The sequence below is a fragment of the Astatotilapia calliptera genome, chromosome 4 (assembly GCF_900246225.1).
Source record: "Astatotilapia calliptera chromosome 4, fAstCal1.2, whole genome shotgun sequence".
In the NCBI taxonomy this organism is placed as follows: domain Eukaryota; kingdom Metazoa; phylum Chordata; class Actinopteri; order Cichliformes; family Cichlidae; genus Astatotilapia; species Astatotilapia calliptera.
The window spans coordinates 18,666,993-18,692,186 of record NC_039305.1 but is presented as its reverse complement, the minus strand read 5'-3'; the positions used below and the strand labels follow the sequence as shown (position 1 = coordinate 18,692,186).

Genomic DNA, 25,194 nt, shown 5'->3' with positions numbered 1-25,194 from the left:
AGCTATTTTAGGGGGTTATCTGTGTGTGCAGGTGACTATTACTGTGCATAATTATTAGGCATTATTAGGCAACAAACAAAAAACTCACTCTCATTTCATCAGTCTTGACGTTTCAGCTTGTGTGTCTTGTTCAGTGGTGGTCGTCTTTCAGCCTTTCTTACCTTGGCCATGTCTCTGAGTATTGCACACCTTGTGCTTTTGGGCACTCCAGTGATGTTGCAGCTCTGAAATATGGCCAAACTGGGTGCAAGTGGCATCTTGGCAGCTGCACGCTTGACTTTTCTCAGTTCATGGGCAGTTATTTTGCGCCTTGGTTTTTCCACACGCTTCTTGCGACCCTGTTGACTATTTTGAATGAAACACTTGATTGTTCGATGATCACGCTTCAGAAGCTTTGCAATTTTGCGACTGCTGCATCCCTCTGCAAGATATCTCACTATTTTTGACTTTTCTAAGCCTGTCAAGTCCTTGTTTTGACCCATTTTGCCAAAGGAAAGGACGTTGCCTAATAATTATGCACACCTGATATAGGGTGTTGATGTCATTAGACCACACCCCTTCTCATTACAGAGATGCACATCACCTAATATGCTTAATTGGTAGTAGGCTTTCAAGCCTATACAGCTTGGAGTAAGACAACATGCATGAAGAGGATGATGTGGATAAAATACTCATTTGCCTAATAATTCTGCACTCCCTGTATTCCTATCAATACCATCTGTTATTCAGAGTTTACTTCTTACGCAACAAGAGTCTTTTCTTAAAATATGTCCCAACAATATACAAAGAACATTTGTACCAACCTTCAAATATTAGCTTTAGGTTGAGTCTCTCTGATTACCTTCTGTATGTAGATTTATACAAATGTACTATTTTTGGGGTTCTACGTTTAAATAGATTTTTAGGATTGAACAAGTGTTTCACAAATGATGCTCAACCCAGTTTCATGCATCACATAATAAATGCACTGACACACAATTTCATCTCCTTAATGGACATAGTGAGGTAATACAACATTTGAAAAATCTGAATGCAGGTCCTAAATAAACTGAATTAACTCATTTTGTTTACTTGGTTCAGCGTGTCATTACAGGCAATTTGGTGCAATATTTAGCAAAAATGTAATGCTGCACACCAAATCTAGGGCACTCATTCATCATTGATCTTAATATACCCATAATGTTGTTGATGCTGTTGTTGTTTCAGGTACTTCTGATGCAGTTGCAAACTGATGCACCCACTGACCACCCTAATATTATAACAAACTAAAAGGCTGCTTGGAGAGGCTATGGCTCACTATAGGTAATCAGCATGCTTCCTGCCTTCCTGCCTGTCAGTGGCTCGGCACTGGTTGGCTGTATTCCCATCCCACCAACTGGGACAATTATATAAGACTTTCAAGAGATACTCATGCATGACTGAGCAACTCAACACTGGCCTCTAACTCATGCTCTCTCCTTACTCCTTGTCTTGTCTACTTAATGTTTTTTAGATGGTGAGGCAGATGTGAAAGTCCACAAACACATTCTGAAGTTCACCAAACATACCTCAGTCATGCCTGTTTAAGAAAGAAACATGCTAATGTAATATCACATCTGTTTGCTTCCAGTTTGACTTTTCAATACAGGAGTGTAAAACATAAACATCTGTACACAGACACCTCAAAATCTGGTACTTACCCCAAGCTCAGTAACGAGGATGTCTGTAATGCTGCCCAGAACTGTCACACAGTCAAAAATATTCCAGGCATCTTTGAAATAATTCTGTGATCAGCATAAGAGAGAGGGAAAAAAGAAGTACAAGAAAGCGAGAGAAAGAAGAAGAGACGAGACAGGGACAGAGAAGAACAACGAGCAGGATAAAGGAGAAAAAAGGAGGATATGAGGTGACATGAGGCAAGAGTGACACAGTAAAAAGCAGAAGAACATTGATGTGGCAAGGAAGCAGACAAAGAGTAAGGAGGGGAAGAGATAAAGATTGACAGAGAAATTGAGCAACGCAACGGGATGGAGCGCAGACAGATCACATGAAAATAACAAGCAAAAGGATGTATAAGTCATATTTAAATGAAAAACCATACCAAGGAGAAAAAAAAGTAAGAAGTAAAGAATTAGAAAATGAGACAAGGACAGAAAAATACAGAAGGGGAACAAGAAAGTGGAAGAAAACAAATGTCAGTGTAGGACAGGAACAGGAAAGAAATTAGATGAGACAAATTGACCATCAGTGAAGGGAAGCTGGAAAGATACCAGCACACCAGGGACACATTGTACTGCATCACAAGACTATAACATCCATCAAACAACACATATAGTACAGCAAAAACCAATTTGAATTTCTTTCAGTTTCAAAACCTTTTAAAAATTCTATTATAGCCCTCCATTTATAGATATATATGCAAAAAAAATTTTCAATCTATATTTGATTAGAGATTTTCTAAAGCATTCTTTCAATAAGTGGGGACACTCAAAGCAACGAGTCATGTAATACTCGGGACAAAATGCTAATAAGCCTCTGCTTCTTTGCTTACCCACATATTGCCTGGAGCCAAATTGTGCATTAGACAAGTGGAAGGACCAGGGGAGAGCAAGGGAGGCGGATATTAAAATAAACCACTTTGACACACACACACACGCACGCACATACACACACACGGACACTAATATCTCTGAGGGCTGGGATTATGTGTGCTTACGACATGCCTAATACGTACATAAGTTTATCCATGAATCAGAGCTGATGCTGTCTACTCACCACCCGCTCTCTAATCTTTGCTTCTCTTTTGGCCGCCTATATGTCACTCACTTTCATTTTTTCAGTTAATATATTATAATCCCACCTCTGTCCTTTATCACCTCCCATTCATTGTCAAACTATCTCGTCTGTACTTTTTTCTCTCATCTGCATCTTTTGCCGGTAAAATAACTTTATCACTGATTTTTTGTAGCTTCTGATTTGTTTAAATTTTTGGTTTTGTAACTGAAAAACAAATCATTTGATTATTGCCAACAATCCGAATAGCATTAGACAGTGTAATACATAGATTGGTGGAGAAAGTGGGGGATACAGGGTAATCTAGTTGAAAGTCAGGCCCAGATGAAGAGCTGTTTTTGGCTGTAAACGTTTTCAGTTTTTTGTTTTGTTTAGTATATGGGCATTCTGTTCATTTTAAATGGTAAAATTCATTCAATACAGAAAAAAGGCATGAAAATAAATATGTATATATGTTCTTATTGGCTTCTCATATTTTTACAGAGCAGTACATCGTCGCCACACATAAACCCAGAAATACTCACCAGTGCTCCAAAGGCGATGATCTTGAGTACACACTCCATGGAGAAGAGGGAAGTAAACACTATGTTCAGGTTGGCTAACACAGCTTCATAGGTGTCGGAGGCTCCGTAATACTGTAAACAAAAACACACATAGGCAGTACCTCTCTCAGAAAAGCAGAAGTATTTGAATCATTCCAGACTAGTAAAGGCTGCTTGTATTTTTTTTTAAGGCGCAGGCAACAAGAGCTAATGGTATAAATTTAGACGTTAAGTTCAGCAACTCGGTGGCTGTCTTGGTGTTTATGTTGTTCTGTGCGTTACTTATTCCTTGTTTGGAGCTTGCAGGCCTTTACCTTCATCATCAGCACGATTGTGTTGAGCGCGATCATCGCCATGATGGTATACTCAAATGGCGGTGACACCACAAACTCCCACATACGGTACTGAAAGCTTAGCTTGTTTTGTGGCATGTGGCGTGTCAGAGGCTTGGCGTTGATGGCAAAGTCTATACAGGCTCTCTGTCAAAAACAGCAGAAAAAGACATTTTCGGTTTGCATCGTGCCTTTCCATCATGCAACGCTCCAGTTTCGGAATCCTTGCTCACCTCATTCTTTTCTAAACTGTAATCTTCCATCATCTTGTCGCCTTGTTCCTGGAAAGTGATGATAATGAGAGCTACGAAGATGTTGACGAAGAAGAAGGGGAAGACCACGAAGTACACCACGTAAAAGATGGACATCTCCATCCGGTATCCTGGACTTGGGCCCTGATTCTCGTAAGTCGCATCGACCGAGTGTTTCAGCACCCTGAAGTGACAGTGAAGTATTGTTACAGGTTGTCAATATCCACACTTGCTCTATTTATGAATGAATATATTCACTTATAGGCTACTCACTGCGGCCACCCCTCTCCAGTAGAGACAGTGAAGAGGGTGAGAAGGGCCCAAGCCACATTGTCGTAGTGGAAATCGTACTTCTTCCACTCCCGCTTCTGCGCCCTCACTTCGTTATCACGTTCGTACACCAGATACTCGCCTCTGAAAAACACAAAATCAGCACAAGGACTGAAAGGAAAAAAACTTATAAACGTTTGCATTAGGTATGACACAGAGGATGGAGAGGAGACACTTTAATCTTTAAGGATTAAACCAAAAGTTATGCAGGTCACCAGGACATTTTCACAGCGCAAGGTGAAAGGAGTTGGATTTTTTTTCCTGACCTGCAGTCGCGCTCAAATTCTTTGGATTCATCAGTGCAGTAAAAAAAACGCCCCTTGAAGAGCTGAACAGCAACCACAGCAAAGATGAACATGAAGAGTAAATAGACGATCAGGATGTTGAGCACATTCTTCAGAGAGTTCACCACACAGTCAAACACAGCCTGAGGACAAAGCAAGAGAACAACATAATATTAGGGGGGGTTAAAGAATAATAGATGATGGTAGATCAGGGTGTAATTTGTTTAATTTTCTTGGTTGTTGTACTTACCTTAAGGTAGATTTCATCAATAATCTGTGTAAAAGTGAAATATAAGTAATGGAGTCTCTTTGCTGCGCAAGCGTACCTTGAGTTTGGGAAGTCGTTTAATAGTCTTTAGAGGTCGTAGCACTCTCAGTACCCTCAGCGACTTGATGGTGCTGATGTCTTTTCCCTTGCTGTTCCCCCTACACGTGTTTACACACCAAAAACAAAGAAGACATACATGTACACACAGGAGAGTGAAAGTTACAAGTCTCAGCAGACTTAGTATACGCAGCACATGAAAGCCTTAATCCTCTCGATTCCAAAATGGCGATGGGCAGCCATTTCTTGATGGCATGTGTGTCCGAGTTAACTCAAAATCAATGAGTAACTACGTCTGGGTTAAGTGCATAGCAACGCATGCAGCATTGCTATCAGATTACGCTTTAGCCTTATTCCTAAGTGTGAGGATAACATCGTAGCTACATGCTAGAATTAGGTGGGGATTTATAACTAGAGTACATGCTATGGGAACAACTGATATCATTCCTGTCTGAATGCTATCTCCCTTGTGTAGTGTTTTGCAATGTATTTCAATGCCTTTCAAAAACACTAAAGCCTCAGTTTGCCCATGCGCAGTTAATGGTGAAATCTGTTCATGCTGCATTGAAACCTTGCTTTCCATGCTGCAGTATTTCTTCTTTTAAGCAGCAGTTTGAGGGGTGGAGAAATTTATTCTATAGAGAGACATTTAGAGAGAGAGAGTTTAGCTGTACTCTCAGCGAGAACAAAATTGTATTCTGTCGTAGGGCAGTTGAGTAAGAGGAGCAAAGCAAGGGGCTCTTCTGCTCGTCACCGTAAATGCGTTAAAAGTTTTAACACATTTTCAAAACGCCTTCAATTTCAAGCATATGCCACAATTTGGTAGTGTTGTTGTGCTTAAAAATGGGAAAAACTTTTTAAATGAACAAGCCAAACTCTCTCTTGATGACTCATCTAGTTAATTTCTATAAGCTCCAGGATTAGCTTGTTTCACAGCATTGTTCAGACAGCATGGAATCTTGTCTTGCATGGTTTTTGGCCAAGACAAAGATTTTATAAAGCATTTCCCAATGAAATGCTGAGCCAAACCTCTCTTTGTTTTTTTTTCACTTTGGCAGTGTAACTGTCCAGGCACATATGCCATAGAGTGTTAAATTATAATAGACCTCAAAGGCTATGTTCAGACTGAAGACATGGCAGATTTGTTCCTTAAATCAGATGTTGTGATCAGACTTTCCTTATCTTCAAGTGTTACAGTCGGATTTGTGCTTCCAGACATTACCAACCTAGCTTTATGGGTTTCTGTGGTAACGCCATAGGTATCTCTCTAGCTATAGCAAGTAGCTTAAGATCCCTAGCTACTTGCTATAGCTTCCAAGGTGAAAGGTGTTGTTGTCCAAACTTTCTGAATAGGTTTCTGTAATCTAGACATGTCAAATACTGGATTTGGGCTGGCACTGTGTACAAGGCTGCAGGAGCCTAAAGAAACAATGCAGGAGTTAACTGATGCTGACTTTATGTAAACTGGCTGCGATTAGTTTAATAGAAAATTTGACTGTAATTCAAATGCCCTGATTTTAACAAATCCTCACATATCCAGTGTACAGATCAGGGTGAAGAGGTCACTGAAAGTGATCCTTAGGGGGGCAGCAGCTGTGTATACAGCTGCCTGTGTCTTACAGCTGTTAGACCAGATGGCAGACTGGTGGTGGCTGTGTGTGTATTTGCACACAACCACCACTAATGTGTGTATCTGCATGAGTGTGTGTGTGTGTGTGTGTGTATGCAAATCACTGTGTCTGTGTTTTTATCCATCTTTGGTTAAAAGTTTATTTCTTGATCATGTTCATATCCATATTTATTGAAATAAAAATGTGTGGAAAAACCTGCAATTAAAGCACAAATATCTCCTTTGCATCTGTGTGAATCAGCTGAGGACCTGACAGAAGTTAAGATGAGGTTTAGTTGGGTTTGAGTCCGAGTTGTTCCATGGTGAACAATGGATTTAAAAAAAAAAGAAAAATAATATAGACAGATACACATTTCAACTTTGACAATGGATGAATGAGAAGGAAAGAGATGTGTGATCAGAGAAACAGATACCAAGAGTGCAGAAGAAGAAAATGAGGAGGAAAAAGTGAGAGAACTTTACCCGCTGCCGCTGCTGCTCGTAGTCCGAAGAGAGATATGAGTAAGAGGTGAGAACAACAAGACAGAGGAGACAAGGTGGGATAAAGAAACAGAATGGGACACAGAAAAGGAAGGATTTTGAGGGAAACATCCATATGAGAGAGAGAAAGGGGAAAAAAGAAAAGACAGTACCTTCTCTTGTTAGATCAACCAACCTACTCACACATTCAGATAATCTCTTACATTCACAATTTAGCCCCCCCCCCCCCCCCAAAAAAAAAAAAACAACAAAACAAAACTGCTTGATGAGTGTGCAAGATTTCAAATGGTAACTAGTGCTACTCTGAAAATGATCTAATGTGTAAAACGTCATGATTAACAATTAAATATTCAAATTACTATTATTAAGGACCAGCAAGCCCACATATAAACTCATTTCAGGCACATAGCAGAGTAAACACTACCTGGTGAAAAAAACCATCTTAGAATGTCGCCGTGCGCTTCAAGGCAAACCAAACTTGATTAGTCATCATCTCTGACTCTGAGCCTGTCTGGATCTGAACCTCAGTCTGACTGCAGAAATATGAAGGACAGCTGCATAAGTGGTCCAAGACACAGCAGCCCTCAGACCAGAATAATTTGATTAAGGGAGTGATAAACATCTCCAACAAGACTTCTGATCGCTTCAGGAGTGCTGTTTGATTTCACCAATTGAATTAAGGTACTATCTGGATGGGTAGGAATCTTTTCTTACTGGTTCCGATCTCCCATCAGCCATTAGCATGATAAACCTCTACTATAGTCAAATTGGGCTTGTTTGTTCGTTTTCTTCAGATTAAGGCTACATTATAATTCATACTCAACATTTCCACTGGATGAATTTGGTCTTGCAGAGAAGATACACAGAGAAAGAAAATTCAGCAGTGAAACAGAAAGAGGTTGGGACACACAGAAAAGGTGGAGACAAAGATCTCTGTATATACAAACAGAGAGACACAAATTCAACTAAAATGAGGGGAAAGAGTGTTGGTTAAAACACACACACATATAAAGATGATTCACAAAGAGTGAACGTCTTGACAATGGATCACCTCTACCAGAACCGTGGAGCACCTGCCATGTTCATGAGTTCTTAATTCAGCTGGACTTTAACAATGTACTACGGCATAGTTATAAAGTGAGCAGATAAGCTGGACAACCTAGTTTATGTTAGATTAAACCAAAACTATTTTAGCATAACTGCATTTGAAAGCTGGAAGGTTTTTATTAGTTGAGATTATTGGTAACTTGTTGGGTTTAACTCTTACCCACTGGTGGGGATAGACTGCTGAAGGCACAGACCTGAATCTTGGTGAAATAATTCACGACTATTCCCAGTGACCGTGCCAAAATTTCTAACATTTTTGCCATAGTTCCAGAGACTCTCATTAATTTCAGTAAACAAATTACCGAATGACAAAAAAAGCCTATTTCTTCATTTAAGCGTGCAGAATATTTTCTTCGGTATATCTGGAGAAATACCCGTGAAAGTGCACTGTTTCACAGACTTTTCCGAGACCAGAATGATGAGAAAACTACGTACATTTTGAGTGTCGTCGTGATGTATGATAAAAAGAGGTGGAAGAATGGACACAAAGTGCAGAGGAGGAGCAGTTCAGTAAAGGTGGCATAAAAGATGGGTCATTAGGACCGCAAAAAAACCCCAACTGTTTGAGGAGATCTGAGGGGACAACGTCACAAGATATCATTCTGGGACTATGAAAATCCAAGGTGTCATCTTTAGTTCAAGTCATTACTCAAGTGTCAGTTTTATTCAATTCAATTCAATAAAACTTTATTGATCCTGAAGGTTGACCCCGAAGGAAATTGGGTTAAGGCTACCGACCTTTGCCAGCGCCGACTTACCCTTCTGACCATACATACATTACACAAACATCACATGGGGAAGACAGGTCAGAGAGGTATAAAGTCAAAAGTTCAAAATGTATTAATTTATTTGTATCACTTAGCTATTCCCATATTAATTTGCAGTATATTAATCGAAGACCTCAAGTGGTTAGATACAGAACACACTCACAGAGTCTCTGAAAGTTTCTCATTTCAGTTCAGTTTAAATAAAACTGTCAAATATATTCGGATTAATACAAATTCTGTACTGTATCACCTATTTACACTTACAGGAGCTGCTCAGCCTGGAAACCCATACTATGAAGCTCCTAATTCATAGTTTTTGTGTTGTTGTTAAATTCAGAGGAGGTTGGGAACTCTGCAGCAGTGTGTTGGTGACTTTTCTACGCTGTGTACCTGCCTAACCCTGCTTTGTAACTTTTGTAAGGTCTGCCATATTGTGGTTGTGGTCCATTTTGCAATAATACCAGTTAAGGTTGACTGTGGAATATTTAAAAGGGAAGAAAGTTCATGAACTGACTTGTTGTAGGTATGGTGTCTTATATTATCACCATGCTTAAATTCACTGAACTCTTTAGAACAACAAATGTTTGTAAAGGCAGACTGTATGGCTAGGTGCCTGATCTGTGGCAAAAGCTGTAGTTAAAAGAGTGTGAAGCCCAAAACTTTTGTCCATAAGTGTATGTTACTGGTGTTTAAGTTAAAATGAGCAGAGCATCCTCCATCCAAGAGGCTCCAAGTCCACCAACTTCAATGACCCAACACAGAAGAATGCTAGGTGCCTTATAATCCAAGTGTCCAAAAGCTCATAGCAGTTTAAGCTATGTAGGTTTGCTTTCAGTCACTTCCACAGTAAAAAACAATATCCAGTGTCTTCACATATTGCAGACCTGTGTAAAAATCTATGGTATATCATTATCATTAATTTGAGAGCACAAATATATTATGCGGAAACATATCTACTAGGGGTGCAACAATACTCGTATCGATATTGAACCGTTCGATACAGTGCTTTCGGTTCGGTACGCATATGTATCGAACAATACAATTTTTTTTATTTATTTTATCAACTTTTCTTCTGACCATGCTGTCTGTGTTGAGCGCTCAGTGGATGTGCGTTCGACTACTCCGCCTAGGCTGCACTGTCGAGTGCAAATCCACTGAGCGCACCGCGAGCTAGCAAGACAGAAGCTAAGCTCGTTGCAACATGGCAACTGCCTTAACGTTACCCGAAATTGAACCTCCCCCACCCTCATTCAGAGCTGGCGTTTGGTACTATCTTGGTTTTCATGTGAAGCATGACCCTGATGGTAAGCGCGTCATGGACAAAAGTAAAACAGTATGTCGGATGTGCCACGCAATGCTCAATTTGTGGGAACTAGTGCGTTAGCACAGTTAGCTTGTTAACGTGTTAACGCCATCCAGCCCCACGCACGGGGCGATCCATGGTAACTTGTTAACGGAGATTTGCCGCGTTATGGCGTTAATGTCATTTTAACGAGATTAACGCTGACAGCACTACTGGGAACACAACAAATATGACTGCACATTTACGCCGACATCATCCTAGTGCAAAGACAAGTGGAAGCAGACAAAAACAACAAGCACGCATGCTACAAACTTTACCCGGATCATTTAGACAGAGCACATGATTCTCCTTATGGGGACCTGATATGTTTAATATGCTGCTGAGAATATAGCCCAGAAGAAGCGTATAGTATAGCTTTTATTTTGAAAAGAGCCATTTCTCTGTTATAAACTCTCTTTTCCAAAGATGAGTGATTTCTCGATCAGATAGATATTTTTATTATTATTATTTTGTTGTTTCAGCAACATTAAATTTAAAAACTGTACTTTTGAGTTAAAATATGGTAAATGGTAAATGGCCTGTATTTATATAGCGCTTTACTAGTCCCTAAGGACCCCAAAGCGCTTTACATATCCAGTCATCCACCCATTCACACACATATTCACACACTGGTGATGGCAAGCTACATTGTAGCCACAGCCACCCTGGGGCGCACTGAAAGAGGCGATATAAATATATATTTATAATTTTAATAAATGACAAATTAAAAAGGCATGAACATTTTTTTGTATCGAAAAAAATATCGAACCGTGACACCAAAGCATCGACCCGAACCGAACTGTGAATTTTGTGTATCGTTGCACCCCTAATATCTACATATATGTGTATATATTATATCCAAAACATGACATCACATTAATGCAGACTTCTAAATCTATAAATTGCTTTATATTCTCACATACCATGCAAAAGCAAAATTCATGCTTTGTACCAGCATAGCACTTATTATCTACAGCCTAACTCAGTAAACAACATGTAGTTGTATTTTTATCTTTACAGCCATGCAAATCAAGTAAAGATTAAAGTACCTGCTTTGTAGTAGAGAACGTAGTTGAGAATTTTGGTGACCTGGCCGGGGTTTGCATGGGCCCTTTTACTTTAGAACGCCCTGGGCACTAAAGGGTTACAGGTGCAAAGGGTGGTCCTCACCTCTCACATGGGGAGGTAGATAGGGAGAGGATGCTGGGATCTATTTTATAATGTGGGAGTGTTTACGCAGAAGCTGGAAGGAGCTTGAAATAGGAGGAGCTTAAAAATTAAAGGACTGCAGGAGCAAAATGTGAACGTAAGAGAAATGAAGTAAGGACATGGCCAAAAAAAGAGGACAGGTCTTTTGCACTCTAAATAAAGGTAAGACTTGGGTTTATGGTGGAGGATAACAGGACACAAGAGAATGAAAAAGTGCCAAGAGAGAAAATGTATGCGAGTGAATGAAAGAAAAGTGTGTAGGATAGAGAAAGTAGAGGCCAAAAATCAGCCATGGTTGAGTGAAGAAGAACAGGGGACGCTGTACTCCAAGGTATCAGTGAGAGGGGAGAGGAGCGGGAGAGGAGAAAAGAGAGCAGAGGGGGAAGCAGGAGGGAGACTTACGCTAAGGCGTAGGCGTAGGCCACCAGAGCACCACTAACCACTATAAAGTCAAGGATGTTCCACAAGTCCCGGAAATAAGAGCCCTGGTGCAAGACCAACCCCAGATCCACCATCTAGAAAAGAGACCAAAAACAAGGACCCATTACAGCCTTTATCAAAAAGAGGAGAATGTTTGTCTCAACACGGAGGAAAAATGCTGATTTGTCTCACCTTTACTAACATCTCAAAAGTAAAAACTCCTGTAAAGACGTAGTCAAAATAGCGCAGAACCTGCACAAAGAAAAAGTGAGCATATGATGATTTTGTATTTTAGATAAGTGCAGTGTTGCACTTATTTTGCATCATCTGATATTATATTACTAAAGAAGGCAGTACTTTAAACTTCAACTGTTTCCTGTGCATGTGTGGTCTGTGAGTTTGTATCATTTTGCTGAGTCTGAACACAGAAAATCCTGAATATTGTGTGTGCCACTTAATTGTCTACCCACTATAAAACTGTCAATAATCATTTTAAGTGCTGGATTTATATGTTCTATCTCATACTCTATATAGTTAATTCATTTACTGCTCAGACCTCCACGCACGTAAGGCTTGGGAGATGGCAAAAATAACCTTGAGAGTAAATACAAAAACTAATAGATAAATTATATGCATAATATTTTTGTTGCCAAAAGAACCAATAATACATGTATGATGAATTTCTTACATCGTTTCGAGGGGAATTGGGCCAAACAGGGTCTTCAGCTGCCAGGGCAATACTGCTCATTGCAATGACCAGCAGGATGCACATCTCAAAATAACGCAGGGTGCAAATGTAATGGCATGCTCGTCGAAACCTAGGAGCAGACAAAGATATTTGTTTTTCTCTTGCATTAATGCAATGCATACCATTATGTTTAATTTATAACTATAATGAAGGCCATTGTGGAGGCTAAACAAAATTTAAATCCCTCTCAAATACTCAACTAATGTTTAAACAGCTCTGTGTTAATGTTTACACAAACTAGACCTGCTCATTTGCTAAAATTAGGCTTTGTGTCTTCAACAAATTTTAGCAAATGACCTCTTTTCATGCTATGCCAGCACAGTCTAGAATACATGACATCATAGCTGGACTGGCCATCGGGCGATTTTTTGTTTTTATGGGCCGATGGATTTTTTTTTTTTTTTTTAGGAAGGGTATATATAATGAAAGGTGTTGGATTGGCCAATTGGTCATGATCGACTCTGGGCTGGACCAATTACAGCCGAGGAGGCCGAATGCACCCGCCCCCTTGTTTAGCAATCACGTGATTTTCGCGCATTGCATGCCGGGAACTCGTGGCAAAACAATCCAAGTACCGCATCAAACGCAAGCATTTGCAGCACCGCAAAACGTTCATTCTCCGGTTCCAATACCTTCTTGTTTTTTCTTTGCCGCACAAAAAAGGAATGTACAAAACAAAGGAGAACAATGCCGGTCCGTACAAAGACAGACTCGACGAAAAGACAAAGAAAAGATACGAGGAAAAATCAAACCAGTGAAAGGGTTAGACCCTTACGAGCACACAGAGGGACAAAATACGTTAGCGTGCTGCCCAACTTTCACCACGCTCATATTTATAATTACACGGTTCTTGGGGTGAGTGCATACACTCATGAAGTTTAGTAACTTCAGGTCACTGCAACAAGCCCAGGAACAGTTTACTGACGGAGGGGTACAGGCACCTTGAAATGCACCGTGTAGAACGAAAGACCATCGTACGAACAAAGGTAAGTTTACCAGTCTCACAAATCGTCTTCATAAATACACATTCGTTAACCGTTTATTAATAGGACCTTTGAGCTCAATGGTAATTAATTAGCAGTGGAAATAATTTCTGGTAGCATCACAGAAATGTAGCAGTGACAATAATACTGTATGCTGTAATCGCACTGGACAATTAGTGATACAAAAAAACTGTTTTATCCTGTGAATAAACGTATATGTTTTTGTCAATGTACGATAATAACAGAAGCGAAACGCAATATCGTGTCAGGACAATTCACTATTTATGCACAATAAATAAAGGAGCATAGTGCGACAATTTCTGTTCAGCGCCAGACTTGCTTGTAACCTATATCACCAATTATGTTATGAAAATGACGCATTAACTACAACAGCAGACTGACCTTTGTGGGAATGCTTGGAGCAGACTAACCTGTGAGCTGGAGTGTTCTGGGACGTTATATTTGGTATATCCAGACCATCCGTCGGCTCTTACTTCGGAAACATGGCTTAAAACATTTCTCTTCAACGACGTAATCCGATTAAAAAAAAAACGATCGGCTTCCCGTGGCTGTCATGCGACCGGCTGTTGCAGTTAATAATACAACAGCTTCTTGCCATTTTTTGTGTTTCTTTTTATCGCTGTGTAACTGAGTTCAATTGAAAGCCTGCGTGCGCTAGTACCTCTTGCCACAAGTTCCCAGAATCCTTTGCGGTTTTACCCCTGAATGACGTCACATTTTCAATCTTTATCCTGGTGGGCCGGTCTCTAGTCAAAATGCCCGGGCCGATTTTTTGTCCCAGTCCAGCCTTGCATGACATTATGATTGAGCTTCATTTGAAATAGTTTTTGAGATAGTGACAGGCAAGTCAATCTTTCCATCAGCACTGTGGGCAATTGTGGGACCACAGTAGAAAAGCTAAAGTAAAGCAGGGTTTACCCAAATATCAATCTGGGAATCCATCAGTTTGTCAGTGGCCGGGCAGTGGCAGTCTTTTCTTGGTTTCTGGTGTAGCTATCAGGATCAGATAACTGATATGTGGTTCATGCCTCCATTTTCCATCCATTGGGCAAACCATTGTAAGGTACAGACAATTTAATAGACTGCTAAATCCACACCAAACTGCATCAAATTAACTAAAGAGGCAAGAGTAGCTGTCTAGACACTAACTACATCCTTCCCTACCCTCAAAATATTATACCAACAATCAACTTTATCTCATACTTTTGGATCAAAAGTCAACTACAATAAAGCTGACTTTTGACTGTGCAAAGTGTAGGCAACAGAAAACAGCTATACAGCATTAGAGGAGTGGAGATATGGACATTACTTTTTTTCACTGCACAAAAGGACAAGAGCGTGAAGGTAAAATGGAAACTGCATCCATTATAGTATTATACTGCTTCATCTCTTTGCAAACATCTGCACAGACAGCATGCTAACGCAAAGCTAGCCAAGAATGATGATAAAGCTGAGTGCATGTTGACCCCAGCCCAGCAGCCAGAGCCTGAACTTCAACAAGTAACAAAAGCAGTGATGAGCAGTCAGGCTTGCAGCCTCTGTTTTGACCTGTTTATGTTTCTCATGCTTTCAAGTCTCTTTGGGCTGGTTTTCATCTTTGCTTTGTGTTGCTGACTTTGTGTTCACACTTAAGGAAAGATGTGTCCTCATTAGGATAGGGATTTAGCCAAAGGTTTATATGGTTAACTGGTAATTATGAGACAGTGTGTTTCAGTTTGCAATTTGTGCATATACTACGTGTGCTAGCCTGTGCATTGGTAATTGTTAGTACGTATCACTTACGGATTGGTGGTCGAGAAGATGAACATGGAGCTATATGGAGGCATGGGCCTAGGCCCTCCTTCCCCTCCTTCCTCATCATCATTTGTAGGAGGTGGCAGAGGTTCAGTGTTGGCATTTTTATTAACTGAAGGTAGGAGGAAAACATTGTAAAGAGCTATAAAGTAGCAGAAGAAATACAAAAGAAAAGAAAAACACATCCATTCACCCCTACCTTGCAGTATGGCATTGGTGGATGGAAATATGGGCATGTCCACAGCAGTATAATCAGGGTGGGGCAGCCTGATCACACTGTTTGCACGGTGATGTCCGACATTCCCATAACTATCCAACGTGACCAAACTTCCACGAGTGCCACTGTTAGCAAGATGAAGGGCAGATCCAAATCCAGGGGTGACAGTGTGACTGGCCACTGGATAGGGGCGACCCTCGCTAGGTGGTGTAGAACCAGACACCAGTTTGGTGTTCATGAGGTTGTCCATGTCCTCACTGTACTGGCTATTCTGCCTTGAGAGACTCTTTTGGATGGGCCGTGTGGTAGATAGGTTTGGGACACTGCAGTCCCTAGGAAGAGGTCAAAGAAAGAATTACAGCCATCAGATTAGAGGAGATTGTAAAAAGGATGACTGGAAAACGAAAAATGAATGACATACTTCCTTCTGTGTGAGCACATACGCTTCCCCTCGCCCTCTGTTTGGCTTCCACGCCGGCTTCTTCTTGACCTCTTCTCACCGCCATTGCCTGCTCGCTCATGCTCTCCTCCTTCCCTACTCCCATCCACTCCTTTGCTCTTATGTCTTCCAGATTTTCCAGCTCCTCCCCCACCTTCCTCACCATCTTCAGCATTCTTTCGATGTGACCTTGGCTTCCTGTGTTCGGACTGCCCTCCTCCTCGACTCCCAGTCCGCGTGTGGTGATGGCGCCTGGATACCCTCTCCTCTGAACCCGGCCCAGGAATCACTGTAGCATCCAGACGGACATGAGAGCTGTGGTGATGCTCACTTTTGCGGCTCCGTCTACTCTCCGTGGATTCTCCCCGCTCCATGGGAGGTCTGGGTGGACCTGAACCTCCTCCACCATCCCCTCCCACTTGGCCATGGTGCTCAGGATGGTGCTGGCTGACACAGAAGTCTGAGTTGTTGCCAGTTGTCTTGTTTGTGTTGTTATTACGATTTTCATGGGGGTCCACCACTAAGGGTCGATCAAGATGGGTCTTCATGTCTGGACGGATGTGACGTGAATAGTTGACCTGCAAGGAAACGAATGGATAGCGAAACAGCACAGAAGGAATAATTTCAAATTTTGTAATTCATGAGAGGAGGCAAAACTTTAGAAGACCTACATTTCAGTTATATATTGGAAATTTCCAACCAATATTTAGACCATAGTTGGTAAATAAGCCACCGATAAATGATTAACAAGAACAAATGAAAACCAATAAAAGTCATCATCAACACTCGTGGCCATAACTTGTGTACACTGATAGCACAAGTCTAGGGGCCCTTTTTGCCTTTTCCTTTACATTGTTGTGCTCCTCCCTCCCTGTCCTTGCCTTCCAGCGGTCATCTGCGTCCAATTCGTTATAGAGGGCCTCGCGGCTGGATGCCAGAGTCTGCTTCCTCAGCTCCTTGGTGCGCTGCTCCCACACTGACTTGTTGACTCCCTTAATGTGGTTCTTCTGCTGCTCCTTGCTGCAAAATGAAGAATGGTGGAAAAGGTAGAAAGGGATTGGCCTCGTTAAGACCTGCTTTAAGACTTGATGCTATGCAAATGAACGCACAAAGACATGAGAATGATGAAGTGGAAACCAACACTAAAAATATAAGTACATCAAATAGCAAGGACATAAAGACACACTGGGGGCCACAGACACTTAAAGGGTCATTTGACTGGACCTATAAAACAACGCAGCTCTTAACAGAACAGGGCTTTGGGTATCTGCACAGCTTGCCGAAGCACAAGGCAGGATGGCCCTATTTTGGTAAACCACGTGGGAAACAGTGTGGAGGATAACACTGAGGCGAGGTCCGAATTTGTTCAAATTATACACAACTAATCATCCCATGCTAAAGTACATACAATTTAATGGACAGATTTTGTGCAGAGCAAAAATAGCCATTGAGCTGAATTGAATGGTTTATATTAGTTAGAATAACTGATTTCTTGTTTTTGCAAAAAGATGAGATAAAAAAACACCCCCAAACTGTCAGTGACCACCTCCTTTCTTACCCTCCAAAATTTCTATCAACTTTAACTTACTTTTCTCTCAGGGCCAACAGTCAATGACAATAAAGCAACAGCCGTAGGCAACAGAAACAGTACTTTAAAAAATAAGCCAACATAAAGAAAAAGCTAAAAAAATAAAATAAAATAAGCCAGATATGTACAATAATTTTGAAAAAAACAGATGTTACGAACAAAGGGCCAAGAAAAGGATAGAGATCTAAAACATGAAAAAAGCAAGGAATGGTTGTAAAGTCAATAAACAGAAGGAAGTCATAAATGAATAAACAAATAAATAAATACCAGTCCAGAAAGGGGTCAGAAGCGTTGTGACACTCACTGTGTACTTTGTTGCTGAGGAGGGAAACAGCTGGTGAGTGAGATGACACAAAAGAACAGAAGGAGGATTTCATTCCAAAATGGGCTATCCATTTATTTTTTTAAAAGAAAGGAAAAAAAACACAAAGTGCCAACTCTAAAAAAAATTATCGCTATCCACGACAAAAGTGTTACATGTCTAAACTACTAAAAAAGTAAACTATAATCCTGAAATCCAAAAATGGAAGCGAATCTTAGAATATTTTTTGTCAAAAATTTAAGCATTTTGGAATGCAACCCTTCGTACACACAGACACAAAAGACACATACACACACTCAACAAAATCCATTTTCTTCTATCACTCATTTTCCCTTCCCAAGTGCTGCTGTTGTGCGCTGATCAGTTTTACTTCTTTATAATGTACTGCACATGTTTACCCTTCACTCTCTTTTTCCACTGAAGCTGCTACATTAAAAAAATACTTACCAAAATATGGTCCTGTGGGTATATCCTACATGACAACATACACTGGCATTATGACAACATGTTTTAAAATTTTAATAAAACATGTAATATCTGCATATTTTTGACCTGTACTGAAAACTGATAAACCCTGAAAAGCTTACAGTAAGATTTAAAAATAAACATTTTAAATATGAAATGCTCTGCTTTGTCTTAAAGAGGGTTAGGGGCACTTAAAAAAGTAGATACATTTTGGTCATGAATTTATTTCTGAATTCAGAATTTGTGCATGATCCTCTTCCTAACACAAAATAGCACGCTAATAATTTAAAGGACCAAATCTATAAGGACAACCTAATTTAATATGATTTTTATTGTTTCCAAAGGCTTCTTTAAGCTTATTAAAAACACAGTGCTGAAACTTTTAAAAAAAATTATTCACTATCATTAGAATAATACTTCCTAAAATGTCTTTGCACTCTGTTTAGAATGCATGGCTGTTTAAGAGAGAGCAATTTCCTTTTGAGAGTACAAACTGGACTTGTGTTGCCTTGGTTTTACGTAGTTTTCTCTGAGTCTGCCATATCTTCTTAAGAGATTCTTCATGCACCACTGATGTCCCCAAGTTTAAAATCCCTCCTTGGGAAAACAGGGACGATCTCCTCTTGAATTTAAATGTCTTTCTGTCTCTATCTCTCTCTTTCTTTTATTTGCACCACAGAAATTAGGGATTTGGATTTAGACTGGCACAGTAGAACGTAAGGCAATCTGCAGCCCTACAATGCTTAAAGCTTAACCGAGACTCTATGGTAAACCTCTGTCCTACAGTCTGCTTTCAAAAGATTCAAGCAATTAGGCAGCATGGTTTGTGAAGGTTGTTTTTCTGGATAAATTTGGACAAAAAACCATGGTAACCTAGAGAAGAAATGCTGGATACTATACCAAACCGACATTACCTGAAAACTTCTTTTCTCACACACTCACATACATCCACACACATACACACATACAGACAGATACACATAAACTGTAGTGAAAATAAGACATATTTATATCATAATTCCAAGTAAATTAAACTGATTACACAGACACAGATGGTCACTTCATAGTGAAGCACACTACACGGCACAAACAGTAACAAGAACCTAAGCGATTCATAAAATGATGGAAATGTTAATAAGCATATGTACGTGTGAGTGTATTGAGCTAAAACTCTAGGGCATGTTTGTTCATTGTACCTGCGAGTGACAATGAGTGAGCACAGTCTCACACACCAAACTGCTAAGGACACGACTGTGCTATTACGTATGGTATTTAAAAACAAACATGGTACTCCTGTGTTGTGCTGAACGTATTTTCATGCACGTATTTGTATCTGAGAGCAAAGTGTGTGAACTTTACCAGACGTGAAAGTACAGAGCCTTGTGTGTACAGAGAAAAGGGATCAAAGACTAAGACGAAAAGTAAAGGAGAAGAAAGAGATGACAGAGAGAAGGACAAGAAGCAAGTATATGTGTGTTTAGGCTATCCCCAATTTCCTTTCCTTGCCAGATAGATGAAGACATGATTTATTCCACTATGATGACAAAATGGCAAAATATACAGAGAATTTTTACATTCATGAACTTTAAATTTTATATTGAAACAGAAAAAAGTCAGTTTGGAAGATGCTATTTGATCAATGAATATATTGCAATTCTAAGAAAAAAGTGGGGCTGTGTACTTTTGAAGGGTAATTAGTCAATAAAGCTCATTGTGATGAAAGACTATTTGCAATCACCAACATCACCACACGTTCATAAGGTGATGAAGTGATGTTTTAAGAATCCAAACTTGAACAGATTATGGTTCACTGACGGTTTTCCTGACTTCAAACACTCAACTGTGCTATACCGTCCACTTCCCAAAGTGCTGAGTCCGACATAAGTACTAGACTCCCAGATGGTGACACAAAAGTAATAGAGACAGAGACTCACGCTGCAATGGAGAGGTTTGCAGCAGATAGTGGGCTAACTTCAGCCACTTCCTTGGCTTTCTGCAGGGCAATCTTCTGATTGGCAGCTTCCTCTTCTTCCTGTTCATCCTGCAAATGTGGATTAGAAAATAGATCAAAACCCAAATATGATAAAGGCAGGAAAAATTCACATGAGGGAAGCAGAAGAAGTTCATTGATTAGAGGAGGATAACTCGTGGTTAATGTGTTAGTGTAAGAAACTGCACTCATATTAGACTGTACTATACCTTGGTCAGTTCCTGTGCGTTGGCCAGATTGTCCACAGCGATGGCCAAGAACACATTCAGCAGAGTGTCTGAACACAGAGTTAAAAGCAATCCAGCATCTGGGAGATTGTTTGTGCAAGAGAATACAAAATGTAGATAAAATAATTGTCTAAGCCACTTATATTATAATGTACCTCTTGGCAAGTTGATGTATTGGATTGCAGCATATCATTATTGCTACAGTATCATCCTTGATACAGATCCCTTAACAGTGTGTGGTTCGACTTACAGATGACAACACAGGTCTGTATCAGTATATGCCAGGACAGTGGATTTATCAGAATCTCAATTAGGATTATGACAGTGACATCTCCGTGTTGACAATCACTTTGGTATTATAATCCCAATTCCAGAAAAATTGGGACGTTGTACAAAATGTAGATAAAAACAGAATGCAGTGGTTTGAAAATCGAATAAAACCCATATTTTATTCACAGTATATCAAAGAAAATATCAAATGTTTAACCTGAGAAAATATACTATTTTAATTACTGACAAAATGCTAGCAATCTAGATTGTGCCTGACAGAGGTTTAACCTGCGTGGCAAAGAAAGGGATTTCTAGAAGTGTTCCCAAGCCCATGCAATGATTGACAGAATCACAGAATTCTGTCTGTTTTCAATGCAGTGCCACCTGAAGGCGAGCATCCATTTCAGGTTATTTAATATTCGAAGATTCAATGTATATATTCCTGGTTCTGGTTCTTTTAGTTGTTTTTCTTATTTGTGTTATATTTGTAGTTTCTGGTCTTAGTTTTGACATCTGGTCTTTAGGTTCTGTTTCCATGCCTCTCCTGTTCGGTGTTCCTTTTCTGTCTCCTTAGTTAGTCTGCTTCCCAGTGTCAAGTGTTATCGTACTTCCTGTCTTATTTTGACAGTCTCTCATCCTGTGTTCTCTGTGTTCGGTTTTGCTTCCCTGTCCTGTTAGGCTGTATTAATTCCAGCGGTGCTCCCTGCTGTTTCCCTTCCTCTCATGATCCTGTGTGCATTTAGGTTCTTTGTATTCCTCCGCTTGTTGTCACATAATCCCTGTCTGCTATGTGCTTCCCTGTGTTTCCACACAGCGCTACATAACATGTCCCTTGTGCACAGAGATTCCTCTGGATTCTGTATTTCATGATATTATGCACTGCATATGATCAGATATTCAAAGCACTCAAAATTTTGCATTATTACAGGAAAAGTTTTCTAATACTGTTCTGCAATTTGTTGACAGTGTTTTTGCAGATTGGTGAACCTCTGCCCATCTTTATTTCTGAGAGACTCTCTCACTCTCTCACATGTTCTTTTTACACCCAATTATGTTACTGACCTGTTGCCAGTGAACCTAACTGGGTGCAAACTCCTTGAGGTGTTTCTTTTTAGACCACTTGCTTTTCCAGCCTTTTGTTGCCCCATCCCAACTTTTTTGAGACATGTTGCCACCTTCAAATTCAAAACAAGCCAGTATTTTTTTTTATAAAGCAGTAAAATGTCCCAGTTTTAACATTTAATATGTTTTCCATGTTATATATGGGTTTGTCCACTGCTTCAAAACCTTTGAAGAACTGAGATTGTACATAATATGACTCTGTAGCTGAAGATGAAGAGCTGACTCTGCCCTCAGTCCAGCATGAATAAAAGAAGCATGACTATTTCTCAGAGATTGTTCTTTTTCTTACACGTTCTCACTTTGATCTTTTGTCAGCTGTGCCAAAGAACAGGTTGTCAGTGAATAAAACAGTAAATACAACACTGACTGAAGCTCTTGCAAGTGACCGTTGGAGAGCGCCTGGCCCCTGCAGTGAATTGAGCTTCTCAGGCAGACCATCATGCAGGTTGTTTGTCGGATGGTTTCTGTGCAATGTCTCGATGTTTCAATGCAAGACTAATTGCTTCAATGTCGATATGCCAAAAAAAAAGATTAAAGGAAGTCAGGCTAAGAAAAAAAGTAGCACTTCTATTCAGAGTAACAGCAACTACAAAACAACAGCAAACAGCAATAGGTAGAAAGAAGCATTCTAACTATTCCACCTTTGAGGCTGTCCTAAAGAAAACTGTAAAAAAAATCTGCATTTAACCTTTGTATGACTTTTTACTGTGAGTAAAGTAAAAATGTGTAAAATACATCTACAAATGTCTCCACTCTAAATATCTGAGAGCTGTGCATGCATGTAGGCTTATCTGCAATGTCACTGTCAAGGGATACAGTTGCCAAAAAGCGTGAGTACAATGAAGAAGACGGAGAAGGCCATGCCCTTGTTGACTCCACCCTGAGATTTGATGCCATCATACATCACCATATTCCAGTCCTCGCCGGTCAGGATCTGGCAAACATACACAAATATTCAGACGATGCTATGACGAGCACTCTCACATCCACATATTTGCTCAAAATGCTATAATCAAAGAACAGACTCACCCTTTTCTACACACTACTTAAATATTTGAACATGTTTTAGCAGAATTATGCTCCCACCTAATAATCTTTAAGGGTTCTAGAGTAGCATTTTACATTTTATATCACTTCCTCGTGCGCAAATCCTCTTTAGTCCTTTCAGCGTTTAGCTTTAATCCAGCTTTGTCTTCGATTTTGCGGCTTTTTCTCCCTCCACTAGCCTCTCCCTCCCCTTTTCTCCTTTTACAGTACATCGCTCTCCTCTGCTTACCTGGAACACCGTCATTATTGCTGCGGGAAATGTATCGAAGTTGGTTGGAGGGGTGCCACTTTCAAAATTAAACCTAGCAGTGAAAGAATGAAAAAAAATATATATATATAATAGGAGCTGAGAAAACAGTGAGCATAGAGAGAACGACTGAGAGAGCCAGAGGCAAGCACAACAAATGTTTGTCTGAAAAACCAGCGCTCTGAAAAACTGCCTTAGGTCAACTGGCAATTAGCAAAAACCAATAGGTTAGCAGAAAATTAAATCATGGCTGTTAAAGGGGAAGGAGAGAGACACTGACTGTCCTCCGAAGAGCTGCATGCCCAGCAGCGCAAAGACGACTATGAAGAGGAAGAGCAGGAAGAGCAAGCTGATGATGGACTTCATGGAATTGAGCAGAGACACGACGAGGTTACGCAAAGACGCCCAGTACCTGGGAAACAGACACATGGAAATGATGATAATACCATGTCCTTTATTTTAATGTATGATCATTACTGTATTACAAGTGACTCACTTGGTGACTTTGAAGATCCTCAATAACCTGAGAGCTCGTAGCACACTGATGCCAAACGATGTGCCCGGTTGGATGATGGACCAAAGGACTTCAAATATGCTACCACATATCACCTAATATAAATGTAAGCATATGCAATTATAGATAGTTATTTATTATACTGAGCAAATAATCTACAGACATCAGCATGCAGTATGGCACATTTGTGTTTGTGTAAAGTCTATAGCAGAGGTTTTTTTCATCTATTGTTTTCATCCCACAGGTGTAAAGTCCGTCTATAGACCCGCTTATGAGTTTGTACATTGTGTTATTTTCTTATTGGGTGTGGACTGAGAAGGGCTCACAATGCAGTCGAAGCAGTTGAAGGAGGAGTTGAGGTAGGCCTGTCTGCCCAGGCCGTACAGTTTTACAAACATCTCTGTCAAGAATATTCCCAGGAAGATGAATTCGGCAAAATCTGCACAGAGGGAAGAACACAAAAAGAGATGAGGGTGAAAACCTGAGCGAGTCTCTGTGTGTGTATTCGTCCCAGAACCATTTTTGAAAAAGACTTAGTCTGCATGAAAGGAAAACTGTGTGTGCTTGGATGCGCTTGTGTTAAACGACTGGGTCAGCTCTTTCATGGATTTAGCCACATTAATGAAGAATTTGCTCACCCACTCCTTTTCCAATAATCTGTGATGAAAGTATTTGTGCATTTGCGGAGATAATCGGCCCATACTTGCACTAAGTATGCAAGCATTCACCTCCTACTCACATAGAAAATCTGAAAGTGGTTCAGGCTGGTCGTAGTGCACAACAGCCACACACAGCGTGTTGAGGCCCACCAAACACAGCACGGTCCAGTAGAAGCCCTGGGACTTAACAACATGACGGATAAAGAAGCGAAACCGCCGCTCCCGCCGCTTGAAAGTCGATCCCTCCAGCTTGGAGCTCTTCAAGCTGGCACGAGCAAACGGTGAACCTACCATTCAAAAAGGATAAATGAGGCACATCGTGTATCAACAGCTGCACTGTGACATAAATGAAAAGAAGTCAATGAGTGACCAAAAAGGCGACACAATCACTGGCACTAAAATGTTAATGCTATCTTTTGCCTGTATTTTTTTTTAATACAGGCAAAAGATCCCATCCCATTATTTCTGTAAATTATTAGGAGAGTAAAAGAATGCATTATTCTTTTATAGTGGACAGTTACTAAAGTAGAGTCAACTATATCGATGGACCTCCTATTTGCTGGAACACTACAATCCAATCAACCTTTCGGCACTGAATCTGCTTTTTAAGAACAAATTGATGTATAATTCACTTAAAGGTAGCACATGATCAAAGCTGCCTTATCAATTTTGAATTTCTAGGTTGCACCATGTCCATTATTGCTCTAAAGAATGAAGAAAAAAAGTTTGCTTTCAGAATCTTAGAGAAGT

General features: G+C 40.2%; 1 protein-coding gene across 17 annotated transcripts in view; it reads right to left on the bottom strand.

The window, feature by feature from the left end:
• cacna1aa (calcium channel, voltage-dependent, P/Q type, alpha 1A subunit, a) overlaps nucleotides 1-25,194 on the bottom strand; it is an 86,025-nt gene that overhangs the window by 25,925 nt on the left and 34,906 nt on the right. For 6 of the 17 annotated variants that reach the window (XM_026165286.1, XM_026165272.1, XM_026165282.1 and 3 more), the window contains exons 11-35: nucleotides 24,525-24,731; nucleotides 24,112-24,224; nucleotides 23,768-23,880; nucleotides 23,552-23,683; nucleotides 23,254-23,326; nucleotides 22,794-22,911; nucleotides 20,568-20,635; nucleotides 20,303-20,409; nucleotides 17,849-17,899; nucleotides 16,845-17,013; nucleotides 15,976-16,571; nucleotides 15,537-15,886; nucleotides 15,326-15,449; nucleotides 12,480-12,609; nucleotides 11,984-12,043; nucleotides 11,774-11,886; nucleotides 6,929-6,940; nucleotides 4,838-4,937; nucleotides 4,494-4,654; nucleotides 4,171-4,311; nucleotides 3,880-4,081; nucleotides 3,629-3,793; nucleotides 3,297-3,407; nucleotides 1,680-1,763; nucleotides 716-718 (exon numbers count right to left, since the gene is read on the bottom strand). In XM_026165286.1, coding sequence (XP_026021071.1) covers nucleotides 716-718; nucleotides 1,680-1,763; nucleotides 3,297-3,407; nucleotides 3,629-3,793; nucleotides 3,880-4,081; nucleotides 4,171-4,311; nucleotides 4,494-4,654; nucleotides 4,838-4,937; nucleotides 6,929-6,940; nucleotides 11,774-11,886; nucleotides 11,984-12,043; nucleotides 12,480-12,609; nucleotides 15,326-15,449; nucleotides 15,537-15,886; nucleotides 15,976-16,571; nucleotides 16,845-17,013; nucleotides 17,849-17,899; nucleotides 20,303-20,409; nucleotides 20,568-20,635; nucleotides 22,794-22,911; nucleotides 23,254-23,326; nucleotides 23,552-23,683; nucleotides 23,768-23,880; nucleotides 24,112-24,224; nucleotides 24,525-24,731 — 3,503 coding nt within the window. The remainder of the gene's footprint in view (nucleotides 1-715; nucleotides 719-1,679; nucleotides 1,764-3,296; nucleotides 3,408-3,628; nucleotides 3,794-3,879; nucleotides 4,082-4,170; nucleotides 4,312-4,493; nucleotides 4,655-4,837; nucleotides 4,938-6,928; nucleotides 6,941-11,773; nucleotides 11,887-11,983; nucleotides 12,044-12,479; nucleotides 12,610-15,325; nucleotides 15,450-15,536; nucleotides 15,887-15,975; nucleotides 16,572-16,844; nucleotides 17,014-17,848; nucleotides 17,900-20,302; nucleotides 20,410-20,567; nucleotides 20,636-22,793; nucleotides 22,912-23,253; nucleotides 23,327-23,551; nucleotides 23,684-23,767; nucleotides 23,881-24,111; nucleotides 24,225-24,524; nucleotides 24,732-25,194) is intronic. The other 11 variants (XM_026165288.1, XM_026165287.1, XM_026165289.1 and 8 more) reach the window with 7 other exon arrangements.